At 38.6% G+C, this 19,386-nt stretch overlaps 1 protein-coding gene across 1 annotated transcript; it reads right to left on the minus strand.

Moving 5' to 3' along the window:
- Positions 1 to 856: 856 nt before the first annotated feature.
- On the minus strand, positions 857 to 14,539 carry LOC140238100 (F-box only protein 7-like). The gene is made up of 11 exons (XM_072318032.1): positions 14,411 to 14,539; positions 12,692 to 13,162; positions 11,773 to 11,902; positions 10,845 to 11,046; positions 10,117 to 10,188; positions 9,494 to 9,580; positions 8,632 to 8,684; positions 8,048 to 8,206; positions 7,168 to 7,316; positions 3,245 to 3,309; positions 857 to 1,775 (listed from the first exon to the last, which is right to left on the minus strand). The coding sequence occupies exons 1-11, from the start codon at positions 14,521 to 14,523 to the stop codon at positions 1,552 to 1,554; spliced, it is 1,725 nt and encodes a 574-aa protein (XP_072174133.1). The 5' UTR covers positions 14,524 to 14,539; the 3' UTR covers positions 857 to 1,551.
- Positions 14,540 to 19,386: the final 4,847 nt, after the last annotated feature.

The raw sequence follows: 19,386 nt of genomic DNA on the forward strand, positions 1-19,386 counted from the left end.
CATAGCTAGATGGTAGAACTTAACATGCCGTACGCGAGTTTAAGTTATAATATGTCCATGATTTAATTCTAAGGATACATTCATTTTTTAAAAAAAACTCTGGCTTTTGCTGAATTGCACCTGTTACATTTTGTGAACATTTTATACTGTATACTGAATTTTATCACTGAATGAATGTGTGAATTGAATTGAATTCTGAACTTGACGAGTAAGTGCCGGTCACAACATTGCCCTACCACTTGTCTCAAGTCTGCGGACGATAAACAAACATCTTTGTAGAAAAAAAAAATAACATAATAAAAAAGCAAAAAACTTCACAATACGTGTTCAGATCAGTGATGTAGTCAGCTCATTTGTAGGACACACCTTCATATAAATGTGAGTCGTGTCAATGCAGCAATAGTAGTAGAACACACCAGTGAAAGTTTATAGAAAATTGGGCAGTCCTTTAAAACCGTACCTTCTTCTTGGTTGGAGTTATCATTTGGTTGTAAGTAGCAGCCCACATTATCAATCACAACCTCGTTCAATGTTTGTGAATCAGTCAAACGCTACGAAATGTCATTCCCAGTTGACTATCGGTTTAGTGAAACAGGTCACAAGAGTTGTTCCTAGAATGGTATCAATCCCGGAATTGAGATCGGTCTTGGGTTGGTGCGATTTCCCTATGTTGGTGAAACAGGCCCTTGGGCGTGTTGAGCTACTATCGCCAAGTATGTCACAACTTTTTGGACGTGGTAATTCCATTGACCAACTTTACTCAGAAGGATGTGCAGTTCATCACGTATAAGCAATTATTCAAAATACTAACAAAGGTTATATTGTTATAAGCCTAATACTAGTAAACTATGCTTGAACAAGAGTAGAATTACTGTCTATATGATCAGAGTTAAAGGAATTGTTGCTATTGCAAGACAGGACATTTTCGCAGATAAGAGAACATTGAAAAACAAAGCGCATAAGGATGCTACATGTACCTGATTATGCATAAAGTTGTGAAAATGAACATATACTGTACAATGTAACAATGTTAACAATGCTTCACATGAAATTACATGGCAATTGTTGTAAACAACACCCTGCTTTGTCCATCTACTCAATCAGGCCTCTTGTATCTTACAAAAGACAAAACATATATTTTTCGTAGACATGTGGAACATGGCTTTTGACTATGCTGATATAGAATTTGAAATGGCAAACTTGTTACACTTCTACAAATTTGAATTGTGCGTAAAATGAAGCACATAATGTATTCATTGTAGTAGTCATGCACTAACTATTGTAGAGTGAAGCCGATACTTGAGGACGCTAAGCAGCAAGCTGGTACTGGTCTTCACAAAGTGTTGACTACCCTTCACCTCACTTCCACCTAAATCCATCTCGCAGGATTCTCCATGAAGCCTCGTTCCTTGGCTCACAGGCCATGCATCACTGCTTCCCTGGCTTTGGGATGCATCACCATGGCAACCCATCTTTCAGCTGCTTTCGGTCTGCTCAGGCAGAAGATGCGGGGGGAGGAGTGGCTCCGTCCGCTTCCTCTTCAAGTTCCTCTCACCTGAAGAACCCCCTCATGCCACCCAGATTTCGGCCTCCCATCCGTCTCCCTGGCATTCCCAGCAGATCCTGGGAGGGTTGGGGAGCATATGGGTGGGGTCGTCCGGTATCCATGTCCCGCATCCCACCACCATGGCCGGGTCGAAGGTCAGAGTCGGGGTTGGGGAAAATGGGATCATGGCGTGGCCCCGGAACAAGTGGGCCTGGCATAGGAAGAGAGCCTGTACAAAAAATTGAAGTAATATTACAATGAAACATAATAAGAATTATAAGCATAATGTCTGACCATATGAAATCAGTTCAGTAACTGAAAAAGTCTTTTATATGTTATGGTATGTAAAAATTTCAATCCTAACACACATTCTGCAGCCTTACAAAATTGTGCATCAACAACCACAGCAATTGAACTCTGGAAAATCAAGAAGTTATCCTTCTGTTCTTGTAAAACTGTTAGAATGACCAGTTCTTCATTCAGTTACGAGTATGGCAGAATTCACATTCATCATGCAATATCCCTCTACTCCAGTGGGAAAATGAAAAAGAAGAAAAAAGATGTTGTCCATGAAGCACATAGAGCAAATGATGGTTATTACCAGCTTCAAAGCCCTGCACAGCAAAACAGTACAACACAAGGAAAAGTAGAAATTACGCGGTGCGTAATATATGTCCCCGCCGGAAGTAGCATTTTGTAGCAAGTCAACAATCAAGGTCAAAGGTCAAAGAAGTCAAAGGTCAAAATTCTGTGTAGAAGTTTTGAAGCCCTCACCTAGTGCCATCACATAAAGCAAACGGAATCGAAATCGGGTTAGAAATGGCGAAGGAGTAGCATTTTGTAGCAAAATGTACAAGCTAGTTCAAAAATCAAGGTCAAAGGTCAACATTCTGTGTAGAAGTTTTGAAGCCCTCACCTAGTGCCATCACATAAAGCAAACGGAATCGAAATCGGGTTAGAAATGGCGAAGGAGTAGCATTTTGTAGCAAAATGTACAATATAGGTCAAAAATCAAGGTCAAAGGTCAAAGAAGTCAAAAGTCAAAATTCTGTGTAGAGGTTTTGAAGCCCTCACCTAGTGCCATCACATAAAGCAAACGGAATCGAAATCGGGTTAGAAGTGGCGAAGGAGTAGCATTTTGTAGCAGAATGTACAATAGGTCAAAAATCAAGGTCAAAGGTCAAAGAAGTCAAAGGTCAAAATTCTGTGTAGAAGTTTTGAAGCCCTCACCTAGTGCCATCACATAAAGCAAACGGAGTCGAAATCGGGTTAGAAATGGCGAAGGAGTAGCATTTTGTAGCAAAATGTACAATATAGGTCAAAGGTCAAGGTCAAAGGTCACGACTGAAATTCTGTGTAGAAGTTTCAAAGCTCCCATGTAGTGCTATCATATAAAGCAAACAGAATCAAAATTGGCTCATAAATGACAGAGAAGTAGCAAATTGAACATTTTGATCACACACGGACGCACACACGGACGGACGCACGGACGGACGGACGCACGGACGGACGCACAGACACACACACGTACGGAGCCCGTTTCATAGTCCCCTGCTTGAACTCGTTCGGCGGGGACAATAACTGGGCTAGGAATCCTGTCCACATACACTCACTGACGAAAATACAAATTGACTTCCAAAAATAATTGGCATTTTCCATAGTATTCATACACAATTGTATTTGGAGAGTAATACATACCAGGGGCAGGGAAACCTGGTAGAGCTGCTCTGGAGTTGAAAGGGTCAAGGTCATAGTCACCTCCTCTGTAAAATGTTTGAAATCGTAGAAGATAATGAAATACTTGCAGCTAGTTTTTCTTCTTATTGCTAATTACACATAGATATGATACATTACCTGTAAGACAAATTAATCAGTGTTACATTCCTCCTACGCATTACTATCCCAGCCATCATTGGGGCTATCAGTATCATTTTAAGGACTTTGTATCTTCTGCCACATTTGGTGTATACTGTGTATGCATCTTAAAGATCAAATGCAAAATGAAAATAAAACAATGACCACTGAGCCCTACCCCAATTTGTTACCTCTGAGACTGCTCATTCAAGACAACACTGCCACAATGTCATAAACTATGAAATTTGCCCATCCGTTTTTAATAGATGTAAGATGAAGATACATGTTTGCAATAAAACAGAAATTATAAGACTTTACAGAGAAGACTGCAGACAGAAATTACTTGGGAGTGAAAGGATTAATGAAAGGCCCTGTAAACTGGGAAGAGTTACCAACAAACAAGTTCTACAGAATGAACAAATTATAATAGCTCTGAGGATGGGTTTACACAATGGCTCTGAGAACAAAAAGGTTAAGAAGAAGACTCTGTACATTAGATGGGTTAATGTCCCGGTCTGATATAATGTTAACACATAATGATTCTTGTTTTATTAAAAAACAACAGGACTATATTGTCTCCTACATTTTATCTTATTAAAAGATCTTCACATGCGCACAATATGCATTTAGATAGTCATAGCTAACTACAGTGAAACCCCGTTATAACGAGTTCGGTTATAATGAGGAACCGCTTATAACGAGGTGATCGCGTCGGTCCCGTTTTCCTTTGCGTGTAAACCTATGGCAGAACAAATCGGTTATAACGAGTTTGGTTATAACGAGATTCCGTTTATAACGAGGACAATTTCGGTAAATCATGATAAAAAAAACATAAGCAATTTGATCGGATATAACGAGGTTCCATTTCTTGACCAAATTGCCGCTTTCAAACGAAACATTAAAAACCGAATTCACGCTATCCACGTCTTTTCCCGTTTTGCAGAGAACCATTCCTTCCATGTTTTCTTCTAAATCACACGATAAGACACAGGAATGCCTTCCGATGTTTCTATTAAATTATTAAACATAATCATTCGATTTTCTTTTTCGCGAGAAACGCGTGCGTGATATTAGGTCAGACCACAGCGCAACGAGAGAAAAAAAAAAAAAGATAACGCATTCAAAAACTTTTCATGTAGCGACACTTGTGGCCAAAAATGGACAATTGGAATGCGTGTTCAACTCATCATTATATCCTTCCCAATTTTAGTTCCGACTTCCAGTTCTTTTGCTGGTTAGCAAATGTGAGTTTGGATGATTAAAGCCGAAATAATGAAATCATCGCGATCCCGCTGGGTGTAGCGTTAAAATAGTTGAATAACGCATGTTAACCCACTTAATCGGTGTTCAGAAAAAGAAACAAACGCATTTATTAGTTTGAATAGATCTGGATTTGTTCATTATCATCTAACAAATGATAATTAAAATATGAGTGTGTATGATTAAAGCCGAAATGATTAATGAAATCATTGCAATCTTGCCGGGTGACAGTAGCGTAAAAATAGTTGAGTAACGCATGTTAGCCTAATCGGTGTTCGGAAAAAGAAACAAACGCATTCAACAGTTCAAGAACGGATGTGAAAAACGCGAAGAGATTTTCAGAAGAAAATAAAGAACGCATTTTCAACCCCTTCGGGAGCAACGATCATACATGGTATAAAATTACAGCCGAAATGATTCATGAAATTATCGCATTCCCGCTGGGCACCAACAGCGTAAAAATACCTCGCAAGTTAACAGTAAACAACGCATGTATGTTACTCTGAAATCATCGCGATCTCGCCAGGTGACAGCAGCGTAAAAAAGGTGAATAACACATGTTAAAGATAATAAAAACTTTTGGTACCTCAAAAGTGTCCTTGAATTTCCTTGTCTTAGTTTGTGTTTCAGGTTAAAGTACCTTTCATATAACTAACACTGTGAGACTTACTCGCCCCAAAGTGCTCTCATGTCTTAGTAATCATGCAATTAACTGCGACTAGCAGCCCCATACGCATAGCGACCAGCAGTCCCATATGCATAGCGTAATCGGGCTTCGCATTGTAGCATTCAGGATCATGACAGATTTAGTATCGCAGGGTAAATGTCAATGTAAAATCCCATAAATTCTTCAATTTGAAGACTTACCAATTAAGTTGAAGTATTGAAAACAGGCTTCGGGCAATGTTTGGTTCTGCCTATAGTCCCTTTCTGTTCGAATTGATGACTGAATGTGACTCGGTCGACAGGACCTTGGGAGAGGTACATACAGTACACTGAATACTACAGCCAGTGCATGCGAACACATTACATGCAGCCCGCACACAAATTTCAAATCCATGAACGGATAAAATGTTTGTGTGCGCATGCGGTGGCCATGGTATCCAGTGTATGTAGCTCTCCCAAGGTCCTCTCGACCGAGTCACATTCAGTCATCAATTCGAACAGAAAGGGACTATTGACAGAACCAAACGTTGTTCGAAGCCTGTTTTCAATACTTCAACTTAATTGGTAAGTCTTCAAATCGAAGAAATTTTTGGATTTTAAGTTGACATTTACCCGCGATACTAATTCTGTCATGATCCTGAATGCTACAATGCGAAGCCCCATTACGCTATGCGTACAATGGGCTGCACGCTGCTGGTCGCAGTCAGTGGTTTCGTACAATATTTATCGACGCTGTACAGCGTTGGCTCTGGTACGAAACCATTATTGCATGATTACTAAGACATGAGAGCACTTTGGGGCGAGTAATTCTCACAGACAACGTACTTTAACCTGAAACACAAACCAAGACAAGGAAATTCAGGGAAGCTTTTGAGGTACCAAAACTTTTTATTATCTTTAACCTAAATCAGAAAAAGAAACAAACGCATTTATTACTTTGAACAGATCTTGGTTTGTTCATTATTACAATTTTAACACTGCATTTCACAATGAAGATTTTTCTTTCTTTCAGAATGGTCTACCAGGTACAGATTTGCGTAAAAAGGATGACAACCTTCCACATTCAATCCTGTCACATTTTTTTTTTCTAGAACGGTTCCTTGTACAAAACGCGAAGAGATTTTCGGAAGAAAATAAAGAACGCATTTTTAATCCATTCGGCGCAACGATCATACATTGTACAAGATTACAGCCCAAATGATTCATGAAATCATCGCATTCCCGCTGGGCACCAACAGCGTAAAAATACCTCGGAAGTTACGGTAAACAACGCCTGTATGTTACTCTATTTGCGCTGGTGTTTAGAAAAAACTTAACAAACAAAAATTACAATAAAGAATGAACTCATTTCAGCCCCTATTTCTTCATCTGATTCACAAATAATTTCCCTTTATTCTCTCAATAAGAACGATCCATAATTGTGTAATAGCAACGCAAAGGATGTTCTTAAGTTTCATAGATGGGTATATGATGTCGTGCTTATGTTTTTCTTTGTTTTTGATGCGTACGGTTATAACGAGGTACCGGTTATAACGAGGTACCGGTTATAACGAGGTAATATCGCCAGTCCCATGGACCTCGTTATAACGGGGTTTCACTGTACTTGTAGATTACTTTTGTGCCATATCTTCTTTTGACTCTTAATGTGATGATCCCATATTTGTTAGCACTGTATCTACATTGTATGTCATCAATAAAGTATTAATTACAATGATAATAACAACAATGATAATAATGATAATAATAATGATGATGATGATGATGATGATGATGATGATGATGATGATGATGATGATGATGCTAAAATTCAAATTCTTAACTGTTCGATATTGTGCTTTTACCTGAATCCCGGTGGGTAAACACCTGGTACAGGGCTGGGGTAGTATGGGACAAAGGCAAAGGGCCGCCTGCCTGGTGGGTAGAACGAGGACTGGATGCGACTCCTCAGCTGCTCCCTTAGTTTCTTCAACCGGTACTTCTCCCTGTATGCCTGCAGAGCAGGACAAAAGGGGACAAAAGGGGACAAAATAAAAAGGGGACAAAATAAAAAGGGGACAAAATATTCATTCCTACCATAGCTGCGCTCTGGTCAATTGGAAGACAATAAAAACCGTATCAGGACAATTACCCCCCCCCCCCCCCCCCCCCAGCTTAATACTGGTAAGTGATATGGTTAGAGTAAAGATTAGGGTTAGGTTTAGGGTCAGAGTTTGGGTTAGGGTTAGGACTAGGACTAGGTTCAGGATTAGGATCTAGGGTTAGGGTCAGGGAAAGGGTCTAGTATAATTGCCCAGGGGGTAATTGCCCTAGACCCAACAAAAACATGAGGATATACACAGTAACCTTCTTTTTTCTTCTACACTGAAACTTATTTCGTTTGCATTGTAACTGCATCTAATTTTGGCTTCTGGGTGTGAGAATGTCATTGTAAGAATGTCATCTGGTAGATGTGAATGGAGCAACAAGCTGTAAGATGGTTATTGTTAGATTTCCAATAGTCTTTGAAAAAAAAAGCCACAAGAATTACACCAAAAGAACTTACAAGATTCACTGGTGGTATATGGTTGATGAATTTCATCGTAAAAAACAAATAATAATGAATTCATAGCATACTTCACAACTACATCAAATTTGGATGGATAACTGAATACTGATGAAAAAGCTTGGCAATTAAAGCTACATGTAACTGCTTGGGCACACACAGGTTGAAGTTATACTTACATTTTTCCAATTGCTCTGCCTGTCCATTGCTTTCCCACCAAAATCCCTGAGAACGAGCTGCCGCCATAGGGTCATGTCATTGGCCAGGGTGTGGAAATGTTTGCACACTGTCGTCATGGTGATGAGACTGGCGACATTCAGGTAACTCAGGATCTTCAGCTAAAATGATAAAATGTGTGGATTTCAAAGCAATGTTCAAACAACTTGACATACTGTTCTGTTTTTTCTGCATGTCACTGTGAGATGCTATCTCCTGTTCAAACAAGCATAACAAAATTCAAATACACGTTTGATTTTTCTTAAATGATGATCTCTGCTTAAACACCACTGCTCTCCTATATAAACAGTCATTGATTGTCTGAATTCAAGTTGTCAATTTGAAGATAAAGCTTCACTGTTGTCATCTAATTCAGAATTTTGTGAGTGCAGTTACATAAAGACTAATTTATGCTATCTCAACTTGGAGACTAGCGTGATAAAACTTTGCTCACTTTTCCTCAATGAAGTAACTTCATGCGAAATATAAAGTACCAGTAGAGAAAGCTGACTTTATAAACATATCTTACAAACTTCTCAGTAAATACCTGCATTTCAGGTAACATGGCCATGAGTCCATTCAAAGCTGGCAGACCAAGTTCTGAAAGTGTACAGAATTACATGTATTTAGAGAACATACACATCAAATGATTTACATAATAATGTATTTGTTTCTACTCTTAAAGGAGACCTCCATATGATTTTCAGACTTTTACATATGGACAGAGTTTCAGAATTTATAGTGATTGAGATGAGGAATAAAAATGTTATCAAAATTTATGACAAATCACAATGAACAAGGAAGATGATATGGCAGCCTCACTATAAGAATGCATAATTAAAGGGCTCAAGGAAGAAGAACAAACAAAGAAAGTATGCTTAAATTCTACAAAGGTAAACCTGTTAATCACATGGTATTGTAATAGAATTACATTGCTACATTTCTAAAATATGTGAGCCTATGTCCTAATCCTTGTTCAGTGTAATATGTTTTGGGTTTTACAGAGTATTGATTTCTCTACTCAAGGACCACAATAAATTCCAAAACCATACACAGAATAGAACTGACTACATGATGTGAATTTATCAAAATTGTCTGGAATGCCCCTTTGTTATTTTTTTTTTTCTGTAAGGCGAAAATACACATAAGTAAATTCACAGGCATAACACCTGGGCCCCATTTCATAAAAAGTTGATACGATAGCAACTCTTGCTGGGATGGCAATTGTCATGGTAACGACAAGAATGCAGCTTCCTGATTGGCTGTTGCTATGGGAAGTTGTCATTCCAGCAAGAGTTGACATCCTAACATCTTTTATGAAATGGGGCCCAGTATATGCAAAAAAAAAAAGAAGAAAAAAGGTAAATGAACTGTTGGCACAGAAAGCATGTTTTTCAATATCTACCCACCTGTCCTCATTCCTGCTAGAAGGCGGTATGTCACAGCATCCTTGAATATTCTTGAAAGGTGTGGAAGACCAGTGTAGGTTGCATCTCCTTCAGGAAGAGACCAAGATTTTTTTTTGAAATGTATGTGCATCATGTACAAATATTATGGAGAATAATGTCGATGGATCAGGTTTCAAGCGACAAGACATACTAGATGACCAACGACTATGCATGAAACTCACAAGGAGTCATAAATTCATCACTAGTATGTGAGCTAATATTCTGAATAAACGGTAGCAAATCACATGATTATTCAGAGCATTAGTACAATACACTGTATGATGCATCGGCATTTCATGTTGTAAGACTTCATACATGAATTTTTCTTAAACCATACCGTGCATCACCTCGCCCCAATTTTTCACATTTACTTTTCAAAAATTGGTGCTTTAGGATACAGGCAATACCACTGCTGGGGGAAAAAATATGAATAAATTATTTGGTTAGTTCTTGGAATGTACAAAACAGCACTTTATATATAATTTCCAGCTATAGAAAGATTGGAACATATAGTTTCATAAAAGGATATGCCAAAAAATCGAACTCATCGTTTTGACACAAAATTTTTACTCCTCTGCACTCACCATCACTGATGGAGGACACAAAAGCTTGTGGAGTCAGCTGGATCCGCCCAAGAATGTCCTTTTTTAGCACACCTGAGTTTAACATATGAATGTAGGGGGGGATTTATAAGTACTGTAAAAGTGGAAATTTTCGTGGCGTTGAAATTTTCGCACATTTCGCGCAACCAGAAGCTAGCGCGAAAATAAAAGCACGTGAATATTTTTGTGTGCCATATGTTCCCGTAGATGATGTCTTGATTCCGCGGAATTAAAAACACACAAAACTCTTCAAATCCGGCCAAGCGCGAAAAATTAGTCGCGCAAAAATATCCAATTTTACAGTAACCAAAAACAGATATGACCAGCTATTACATACTCAGTCCAGGGCACTTATAAAACTAGGCATGCACACTGTTCTATACCAGTACCATCATTTTTGGCAAATTTGTGTCATTATCAACTTTTCCTACAAGTTTCATACAAATTCATTTACAATTTTTTTGAGTTATTCTGCACACAAACAAACAAATACTGATGAAAACATTATATCCTATACAGCAGAACATAGCATGAAGATGTACATGCCGTGAAAAGAATATGGATTTCTACTGCAGATGAAGGCATCATTAAGGAAGGGTATTGAGAATACCAGTACAGAAGGGATCTCGATTTTCACATTCTAATAGCTGTTTGCAACGGCCGTTGAAAATTATATCATAGAAGCACTGGCTGAGGTGGGAGTGAGTTACCTTGCACAACCAATTTGGTTCCCATGACAATGCAAACAAGAACACAGGAGAGATCCCTGCATTCTAGATGCTGATAGCGCAGTGTGTATGATGACCCCTTCTTCCAATCAGCTGGAAGGGATGATGAAACGGCACAATGTTCCTCCTCCTGGCTACTCTGGTCAGTACTGGACAAGCCACTTTTATCATCAGCTGCTGCTTCCTGCAAGATCAGCATGCATTCCTTTAAAAGTGGAACTTACATGTGGATGCCCATTTTAAAAGGGGGAAGTCTAGGCAATTTTCATAATTTCACTTCATGTAGCACATAAATCGACAGCTTCATATTGTTTAGATTTGTGGAATAAATGCAGTCCTTGAGCAGAGAAACCACTACTGTAGAACACCCACAACGGAATACACTGAACAAGGTAGGAGTTTCACCATAAGAATGCATGAGTAGGAGGCTCACATATTTCAGAAACGTAGCAATACATTTCCATAACAATAGCAATTGCTTAACAAGGTCACCGGTGCAGAATTTTTGCATACTTTTTTCTTTTTATCTGCTTCCTTCAGCTCCTACTCATGCATGCTAATTCTTATGGTGAAGCTGCATGTCATCACCCTAAACTTGTTCATTGTGATTTGTTGTAAATTTTGACAAAATTCTCATTCCTAAAATTCACTCACTATAAATTCTGACACTTTGTATCCAGGATAACCAATTTATGATTGTTCAAATGTAAAAGTCTGAAAATTATCTGGGATTCTCCTTTGATGCAGACCATCTCACAAAGCACAACTGACGGTGGGCTAATATTAAGTCTGGTGACTGATTTACAAATGTTGCTATCTGATTCAAACTACATGTATTACATGGTTACATCATCTTCATGCAGTAATTTGGACTTTCTACAAGACACATACAAATGTACGGGGGACTCACAGAAACAAAGAAACCCGTTTCCAACATGAGAACATGCAGCGCTATACAGAGGGCATCTGACTTGTTTTCTGGCTGGGCCATAGCACACAGCTGCTTCAAGCGCAGTGGAATCTTTCCGTCTTCCGCATCCCTGTTACAAACACAGAGAGGAAGACAGACAAATACAAGTGATAAAAATTCACACAAAAAATGCATATTTCCTTACATTGTACTTGCATCATAGCAGTGCCACAGGGATTCGTAAGATGTATCCTTTTTCTTTAACTCTTCTAATTTATCAAGTAGAAATACCCCCGCATTATCATATTATGGAAAACTTACACAAGTGACCGCCTGCTGATGGGTAATTTTGTGTAAATCGGTAAACATGATAGATTGATTTTTTTTTTTTTTTTTTTGCTCATTTCTGAATGTGCTACAAAAGCTATCAGTATCATGATACTACACCACTGTGCCCATCAAACGACTGTTACCATCGAGTTGGAAAACAGTTTTTGGGGTTTTTTTTTACTTGAAGTGAGAGAAGCAATAATCAAAATTGGGTCGAACATACATGTACCCACAGCAGAGCGTCATTACATTTTAATCTTACCAAGGAGTGACAAATGGGGGTTGAAAATGAAAACACAAAAACAAAAACAAAAGTCTACAGTAAAGACAGATTGTCTTAAAGTAATCAGAGTGACTCTGCCAACTTGAAAGGCACTGACTTACACAATGGCCAACATAAATATGCACTGTATGACTTCATTTGTAAACATGCCACAGACATGTACCAATGCTGATTTTCACTTACTCTATTTGTCTTAGTTGTATTCATGAAGATCGCATCACTACAAACAAAACATTACTAAGTTCTTCACCAAAACAAGCAAAGAAGCAAAGAAAGGACTCATTGTGTATACATTCAGGATTTTACCTGCAAAGCATTGGCTCAGATATTTTCTCGCCTTCTTGGGCCGCTTCGTCCAGCTGGGCGAGGCGTTCTCGTAACGCTCTCTCCTCCTCATCCATTTCAACCTCTCCTTCTGCTTCCTGGGCATTTTCAGCGGAATTGCTTCCCCCTGGAGAATCTGATACGTGATGGTCATTCGGGCCAGGTACCTGCCTCTCCTCTGCTTGCCGTTCATCTTCCCAGGGGGCTCTGATGCTTCCATTTATGGTGGTGTCTGGCCGCGAACTTGCTGCAGCAGTGCTACCAGGCCGAGAGCTAGAACTGGAACTGCTGCATCCATTCTGCTGGAGATGGCCAGGAGCGACGTAACTCTCGGGGACGAGCACTTTGACGAGATCACCAGAGACGATGTCAAATGATGTCAGCAGTTCCTCTGGATCTCCTTTGATTGGGTCCCTACCATTCAAGCTCAGTGCAAATTGTCCAAGCTCTAACCTGTTTGTAACAAGGGCAGAAGCAACCACATTTCATAATGTGAAATAATGAAATAGTAAAGTACCACAGGTAGTATTCAATTTTTGTACAATTTGAACATGTACGCATCTCATTTGATTTGATTTATTATGATTTCAAGACTTTAATATGCTACTGCATTAACTTGCCCAGATTCTTCTTCAAAAAATAAATAAATAAATAAAAAATGGAACCATGCCAGATGAATTTTATAATGTGTGTTTTAATATACCATGTACTGTATGTACAGTGTTTGTTTGGTAACCGCACACACCAGCAACCCCAATACATCTATGTACATTTGTACATGTCGGCTTACAGCACCCCGGGATATACAGGATGTTTTTTGTTTTTGTTGTTTGTTTGTTTTTTGTAAACAAGAGCTGCTGTGACCCATTAAATCTACTGTTTTAATAAAGAAATGAAATATCTGGGTACATCACATGTAAGTGTGACTGTAGATTCTAATGTTTCAATTTGTATGGACACTCTTTGACAACTCAACATCTTTTCTCTACCCAAATTACGTGTATACACAGCCCTGTCGCTCTACACGTGTCGCATCTGGTCGGGCTATCTACTCTACCCATGCTGTAACTGACAGTAATACTTAACTAAAAGGTGCAGTTACCACGCATACCAGTAGGTGTAGGCTACTGTAGGACTAGACAGAAAGATCCGTACGTTGTATGTCCGGAGGAGTCCTTTATTTTTTTGACGCTATCGCTCCCCTCCGTAGACAGATCTGTGAAGCCAGACGCAGTCTCCGAGGAACATTTCCCCCGACGATCAGAGAGATACAGACCGATCTTTCGGTCAACTGTAGGACGGGGTAGGACACCTTGTTAAAACTCTTTCAGCTCACAACAAACACACACACACACACACACACAGCTCTGGTTAGTGTAGCAAAGCATCTCACATAATTTAGGCCCATGTCTTGGCATAACTTATGGAATTACAGGTAATTTCATATTAGATCTAGTTAATTACATGCAGCACAAATTATTTTAAGTGGGTATGTAGTCCCTACGCTACTTGGTCATACAGTACTGTAAGCAAAGTATGGTGTTAAATGCATATAGGCCTACGTCGTTCTGTCATGGAAAGAGTGGGATCTAGGGGACTCCACTCTCCAGTTCGACAAAGCCACGACGCTTGGCATGGTATCATGGCATGCATGGAACATATCGGGGTCAGTCACAACTGAGAAGTAAAAACGGTCCTCACCCAAAAAGCCGGCACACACATGCTGATAAATCTCCTAGGGTTTGGCCAGCTACACTTCCGTCCTGGAGATCAACTTTCTCTGTCCTTTTTCCCAGTCTAACTCGTAGTTTCATAGTGAAATGATGTTCTGTCTAACAACTGGGACAAGATTCAATCACGTTCATACACGGCCGGAATCCTTTCCTAGAAGCTCCCTAATGGCCTACTGTAGCTGTACTGTACTGCGATACCGTGTTAGATTGGTAAACAACGTGCAATGCAATCAAGCTCCGCATCGCACAGAGTTACGAAATGCCCCTGGATAATTCATTGCCAATTTGAAGAGGACATACAGTGTAACAATGATAATAATTAATGATGTGTAGTGCGGGCGTGAGTGGAATAATACGCGTGTACCCAACGTTTTTGCAGGTTAATGCCAAGAACGTGATTGATTGATTGATTGATTGATTGATTGATTGATTTACTTTATTGTTCACCAAGGAAATTCGTCGCATATTGGATATTGCAACACATGTACATAAAATACATAAAAATACACCCAAATGCAAGTATATAGGTCAAATGATATGTTCGGAAAGCTGAGGTTGTATTGTTTTATAATAATAGAGTTTATGAGATTATTGTTTGTATTTCGACTAGGGTATGTAGTGATATTATGGAGAAAAAATGGATCATGGGTGAAGGGTCAACTGAAACATGTAGAATTTTGTGTTTATATTTTTGTTATATGTTGAAAATGGTTTACAATATACAATAGTTGTAAAGATGATTTTTGATATCATTAATCGGTGGTTGTTGTTGGGGTGGGGGTATGGCGCACAGAGTCAAATAAAAATTAAAGTTGGTGAAGATGTGATGAGATGATGATGACGATGATGATAAGGCTTATATAATATTAAACGTTCGTATTATTTCATCATCATTTTTTAAACAATGATTATTGTATTGATATTACGGAAGATAATCATACCACTGTTGTTATTGTAACACAGTAATGTTATTGATATTTGATTGATTGCTCAATATTTGACAGTATGTGTGTGATATATTATGGCATATAATTGTGTTGCAGCAATGTAAACTTCAATAGTTTTTTTTTTTTTGTATCCCATGTACGTGTTTTAACCTGTTATGCCATTCGTTTTGAATGAAACGGTGGACATATTTTTTTTTTTTGTATATATGTCATTCTAACAGTACCTTTAACTTGAATAAAGTCATGATTATATAAACATAAACATAAACTGAAACTGAAACATATTGACATACAATACGCCCTCACAACGTGTCGCGTAGATCAGGGAGGTGGTCCACCTCACTGGTAGGCCTACTAGTAAAATGGGGAAATGCACCCTACAAGCATTGCTTCTTCAGCATTCCTCCCCATCTCCTGCATTTTCTAAACTTCAGAATGTTCTTTACTGGTATTTTTTTTTTCTTTTTCACCCTATCACTTGTATATCCATAAACTTCATTTATCATATTTTGTAATGTTGACATAAAATATATATACATACTTAAATCTTATGTGAAAAAAAGGTTTTTACAAGTTTTGTTGGAGATGGAAAAAATAAATTAATGAAACACTAATAAGGCGTACATTGAACAGACACTTGCAACTAAAACAAGGATTACTATTGACATATCATATTGCATAATGTATCAAAACAAACACACTGTCGACTGAAATAATCTGATCCCAAGAAGCTACACATTAACCTTTCGTAATAATTGTGTCATTATTATGTAGATATGAATGAAATCCGGAACAAAATAAACACACACACACACATACACACACACAATCTAAAACAAGCACCCTGTGAGCGAGGGCAGAATGGCATTCATTTATCTGCTCAAATTGTAATAATCGCACAAAGGATGTGCGCGAATGTCGTAGAGAGAGATAATCACAACTTTCCTGTAACTTTCTGCAGGGCTGTCGGGAGTAAAATTGAACATTTTTTTTTTAATCTATTATCACTTAATTCATTTGTTCCCATTCAGAGTGAAAATAATGTGAGGCCCACCACATAATCAATCAAATTCTGAAACAGGACTATGCACATTGTTTTAAAATGCCTGAAATCACTGCACTAAAAAAAAAATAAGTAAATAAAATAAGTGAATAAACGAAAAAAAAAAGAATGAATGGACGGATGAATTCATATACAAATAAATAGATAAATAGATACAAATAAATAAAAAAATCATGTAGGCCTAATTCAACCATTCTGTGATGCGGGGATGAACACCATTAACCAATATTTCTGAGTCAATACAGAAGTATTGTATTTAACGCACTAGGAAAAAAAAAACAGTCGATATCACGTATCAAAACGAATTAATTTGCCTAAAGACATTCTGTAAATGCAACATGAATGTGACAAAAACCACGACAAAAACCATCTCACCCCCTTCCCCCGGATCCTCAAAATCTCTGAACTACAGATTTTTTTTTTTTTTTTTAATCTCCTTCTTTCGAAGCAAAAAGAAGGAGCTATAAGTCAGTGCTATGAAGACATAATGACTGTATAGTTTCACGTTTGCTTATACCGGATTGGATGTTGTTCACCAAATAGCTCGCCTGACATTGTTAATAAAAGTGAGGCACAGAGATTTTGCGTGCAGTTGTGTGAACTTTAAAGGGACTTGACAGTACAGGTTGAGGTGGGGATTCACGTTTTGAACATTTCTAAGTGAGATAATGAGAAACCTCTTATGAAATATGACAAAGCATGTAATTTTAAGCAGGATTCAACGTTTGTTTGATGAAAATTGGTTTTCAAATGGCTGACATATTCAAAAAAGTGATGATAATAAAAGGCGACAGGCCACGCCTTTTATTAGGATCTCTTTGTTTCACTTTTTTTTTTGGATATTTCAGCCATTTCAAAACCGATTTTCATCAAATAAACTTTTGATACCCCGTAGAATTGCATGCTCTTTGACATCTCATACTCATAGAGTGGTTTCTGAATATCTTGCAAAACGTTAAAAGCTAAATCCTCACCTCAACCAGAACTGTACACTCCCTTTAAATATCATATCAACTTTTAAAAGATTCACTTGTTTGCAACAATAGAGACGGGGGGGGGGGGGAGTGTCATATAGGGGAAAGGAGTGGACTTTTTGTTCTACTTGCTGGCCCAACATAGCCATAGACGCCAAGAGTTTCAGTGGACATGCATGAAAATCAACTTTTGAAATTACTTGAAATGATAACCGCTGACATTGTGGATTGATAGATAGATAATATTGATTGATAGATAATATGGGAAAACTGCTGATTTTGTTCGCATCGGGGAAGACAAGGATTTTGTCATGAGGACAGGCAATAAATAGACCTACATATTTCGTCCCTTTGGTTTGGTTTGCCCAGGGAGGTAAGACAAGCTTGCCTCAAAAGGCAACTGGCGCCGAAATTTGTTTGCGTAATTATGACATTCGATTTTTCACAGGATTCATTTGACAGGCCGCACTCACACAAGCTGTTTTGGTTGCGTGACATAACGAATCTCTGGTTTTCATAGCAATAAAGAAGACGAAGAATTTTGTTCTGCTAGAGGGCAGAGACTAATTTTGCACCTTTGTAATGTTCGCCGTAGCTTGTCTCACATAGCAACAGACGTTCAGAGTTTGCATGTATTAGAATAAAATTTAGCTGTTTGAAAGGAGTCACTTGACTAGAAAATGTTAACCGCGCCCAGTCGAGTCGCGCGGGGAGGTGTCAGAGAAGGAGTGGTATCTCTTCGCAATTTGTGCAAATTTATGCGTAGGCTCTAGCATGACAATTAAATGCGTATAGTGCTTCAACTGACATTTATATTCCATGCTCTAAGGGTGCGTTCACATAAAAGTGTACTATTCGGGTATTCGGGCTCGTTTTTCGAGGGCACGCGAATAGCTTGAATCGAACGATAGGATTTCCTCACACCGGTTCACATAGGAGGGCACTATTCGAAAGTACCGAATAGCTGCGAAAAGTATAGCAAAGTGGGAATTTTCTTGTTCGAATTTCTTGCAGCGTATACCGTCTCTCGTTTATGAAATAATGACAATTTTGGTCTGGATTTGCCCTTTAGCAAAAATGAGCATGTAGACTGACATTCTGATGCAGTTTAGAAATTGTTAATAAGATTTGCTAGGATGTAGGAGGAAGAAATCCTCACTGCATGGGATGGCGAGTTGACGGTGCGGGTGATGGTGTATTCGGGGCCCGAATAGCGAATACCGAATACCGAATACCGAATACTTCTATGTGAACGCAGCCTATAAGCCGCTCTTCCATAGAGTTTGGATATAGAGACCAAAGAAGAGGCTCTTGAGATTGACAGTTTTAACCTCTATTTCAGAGAAAATGTTAAAATCATATGGAACTTGGTGGTATGGGGTTGGGAACAAATCCTTCCATCTTTTCAAATGTTCTTCATACTATTCACCAGGACTGACAAAAGGAATGATTATTGAAATATCATACAAGAGAACATTTAACCAACTAGCGCACATTATTGTGCATAATTTTGTTCGCCAGGTTTAGCATTGAATATTAAATCGTTCTGATTGATAATTGGCTAATGCGTGTTTCTGCGTATTATAATAAGCACATTTTAGTTTTTACTGATTTTTGTTGCGTGCCCTGTTCTCAGCACACTAATTGCTGTCGAAAACAGAGGGAAGACGAACTGCTGCTCGCTGGATTTGTTGTGACTGAGGAATGATGTATATTTAAACTGAAGTGTTGTTCCGGAGTGTTGTCTTTTGTCAAAGCAATTCATTTACACCTGCGATATCTAGACCGTATAACTTCTCCTATAGGCACGGGGCATGGGTATATCTCTTATACAAAAAGGAGGGATTCTTCTTTCCTCTACTTTTGCAACATCTCCCTGGTGGCTGGCGTAATAGGCTGTACTTTGAGAAATTGCTGATTTTGGCAGTATACCAATGAAAACAGGGGCTTTGTCGGTAGA

This window comes from Diadema setosum, chromosome 2 (genome assembly GCF_964275005.1).
Source record: "Diadema setosum chromosome 2, eeDiaSeto1, whole genome shotgun sequence".
In the NCBI taxonomy this organism is placed as follows: domain Eukaryota; kingdom Metazoa; phylum Echinodermata; class Echinoidea; order Diadematoida; family Diadematidae; genus Diadema; species Diadema setosum.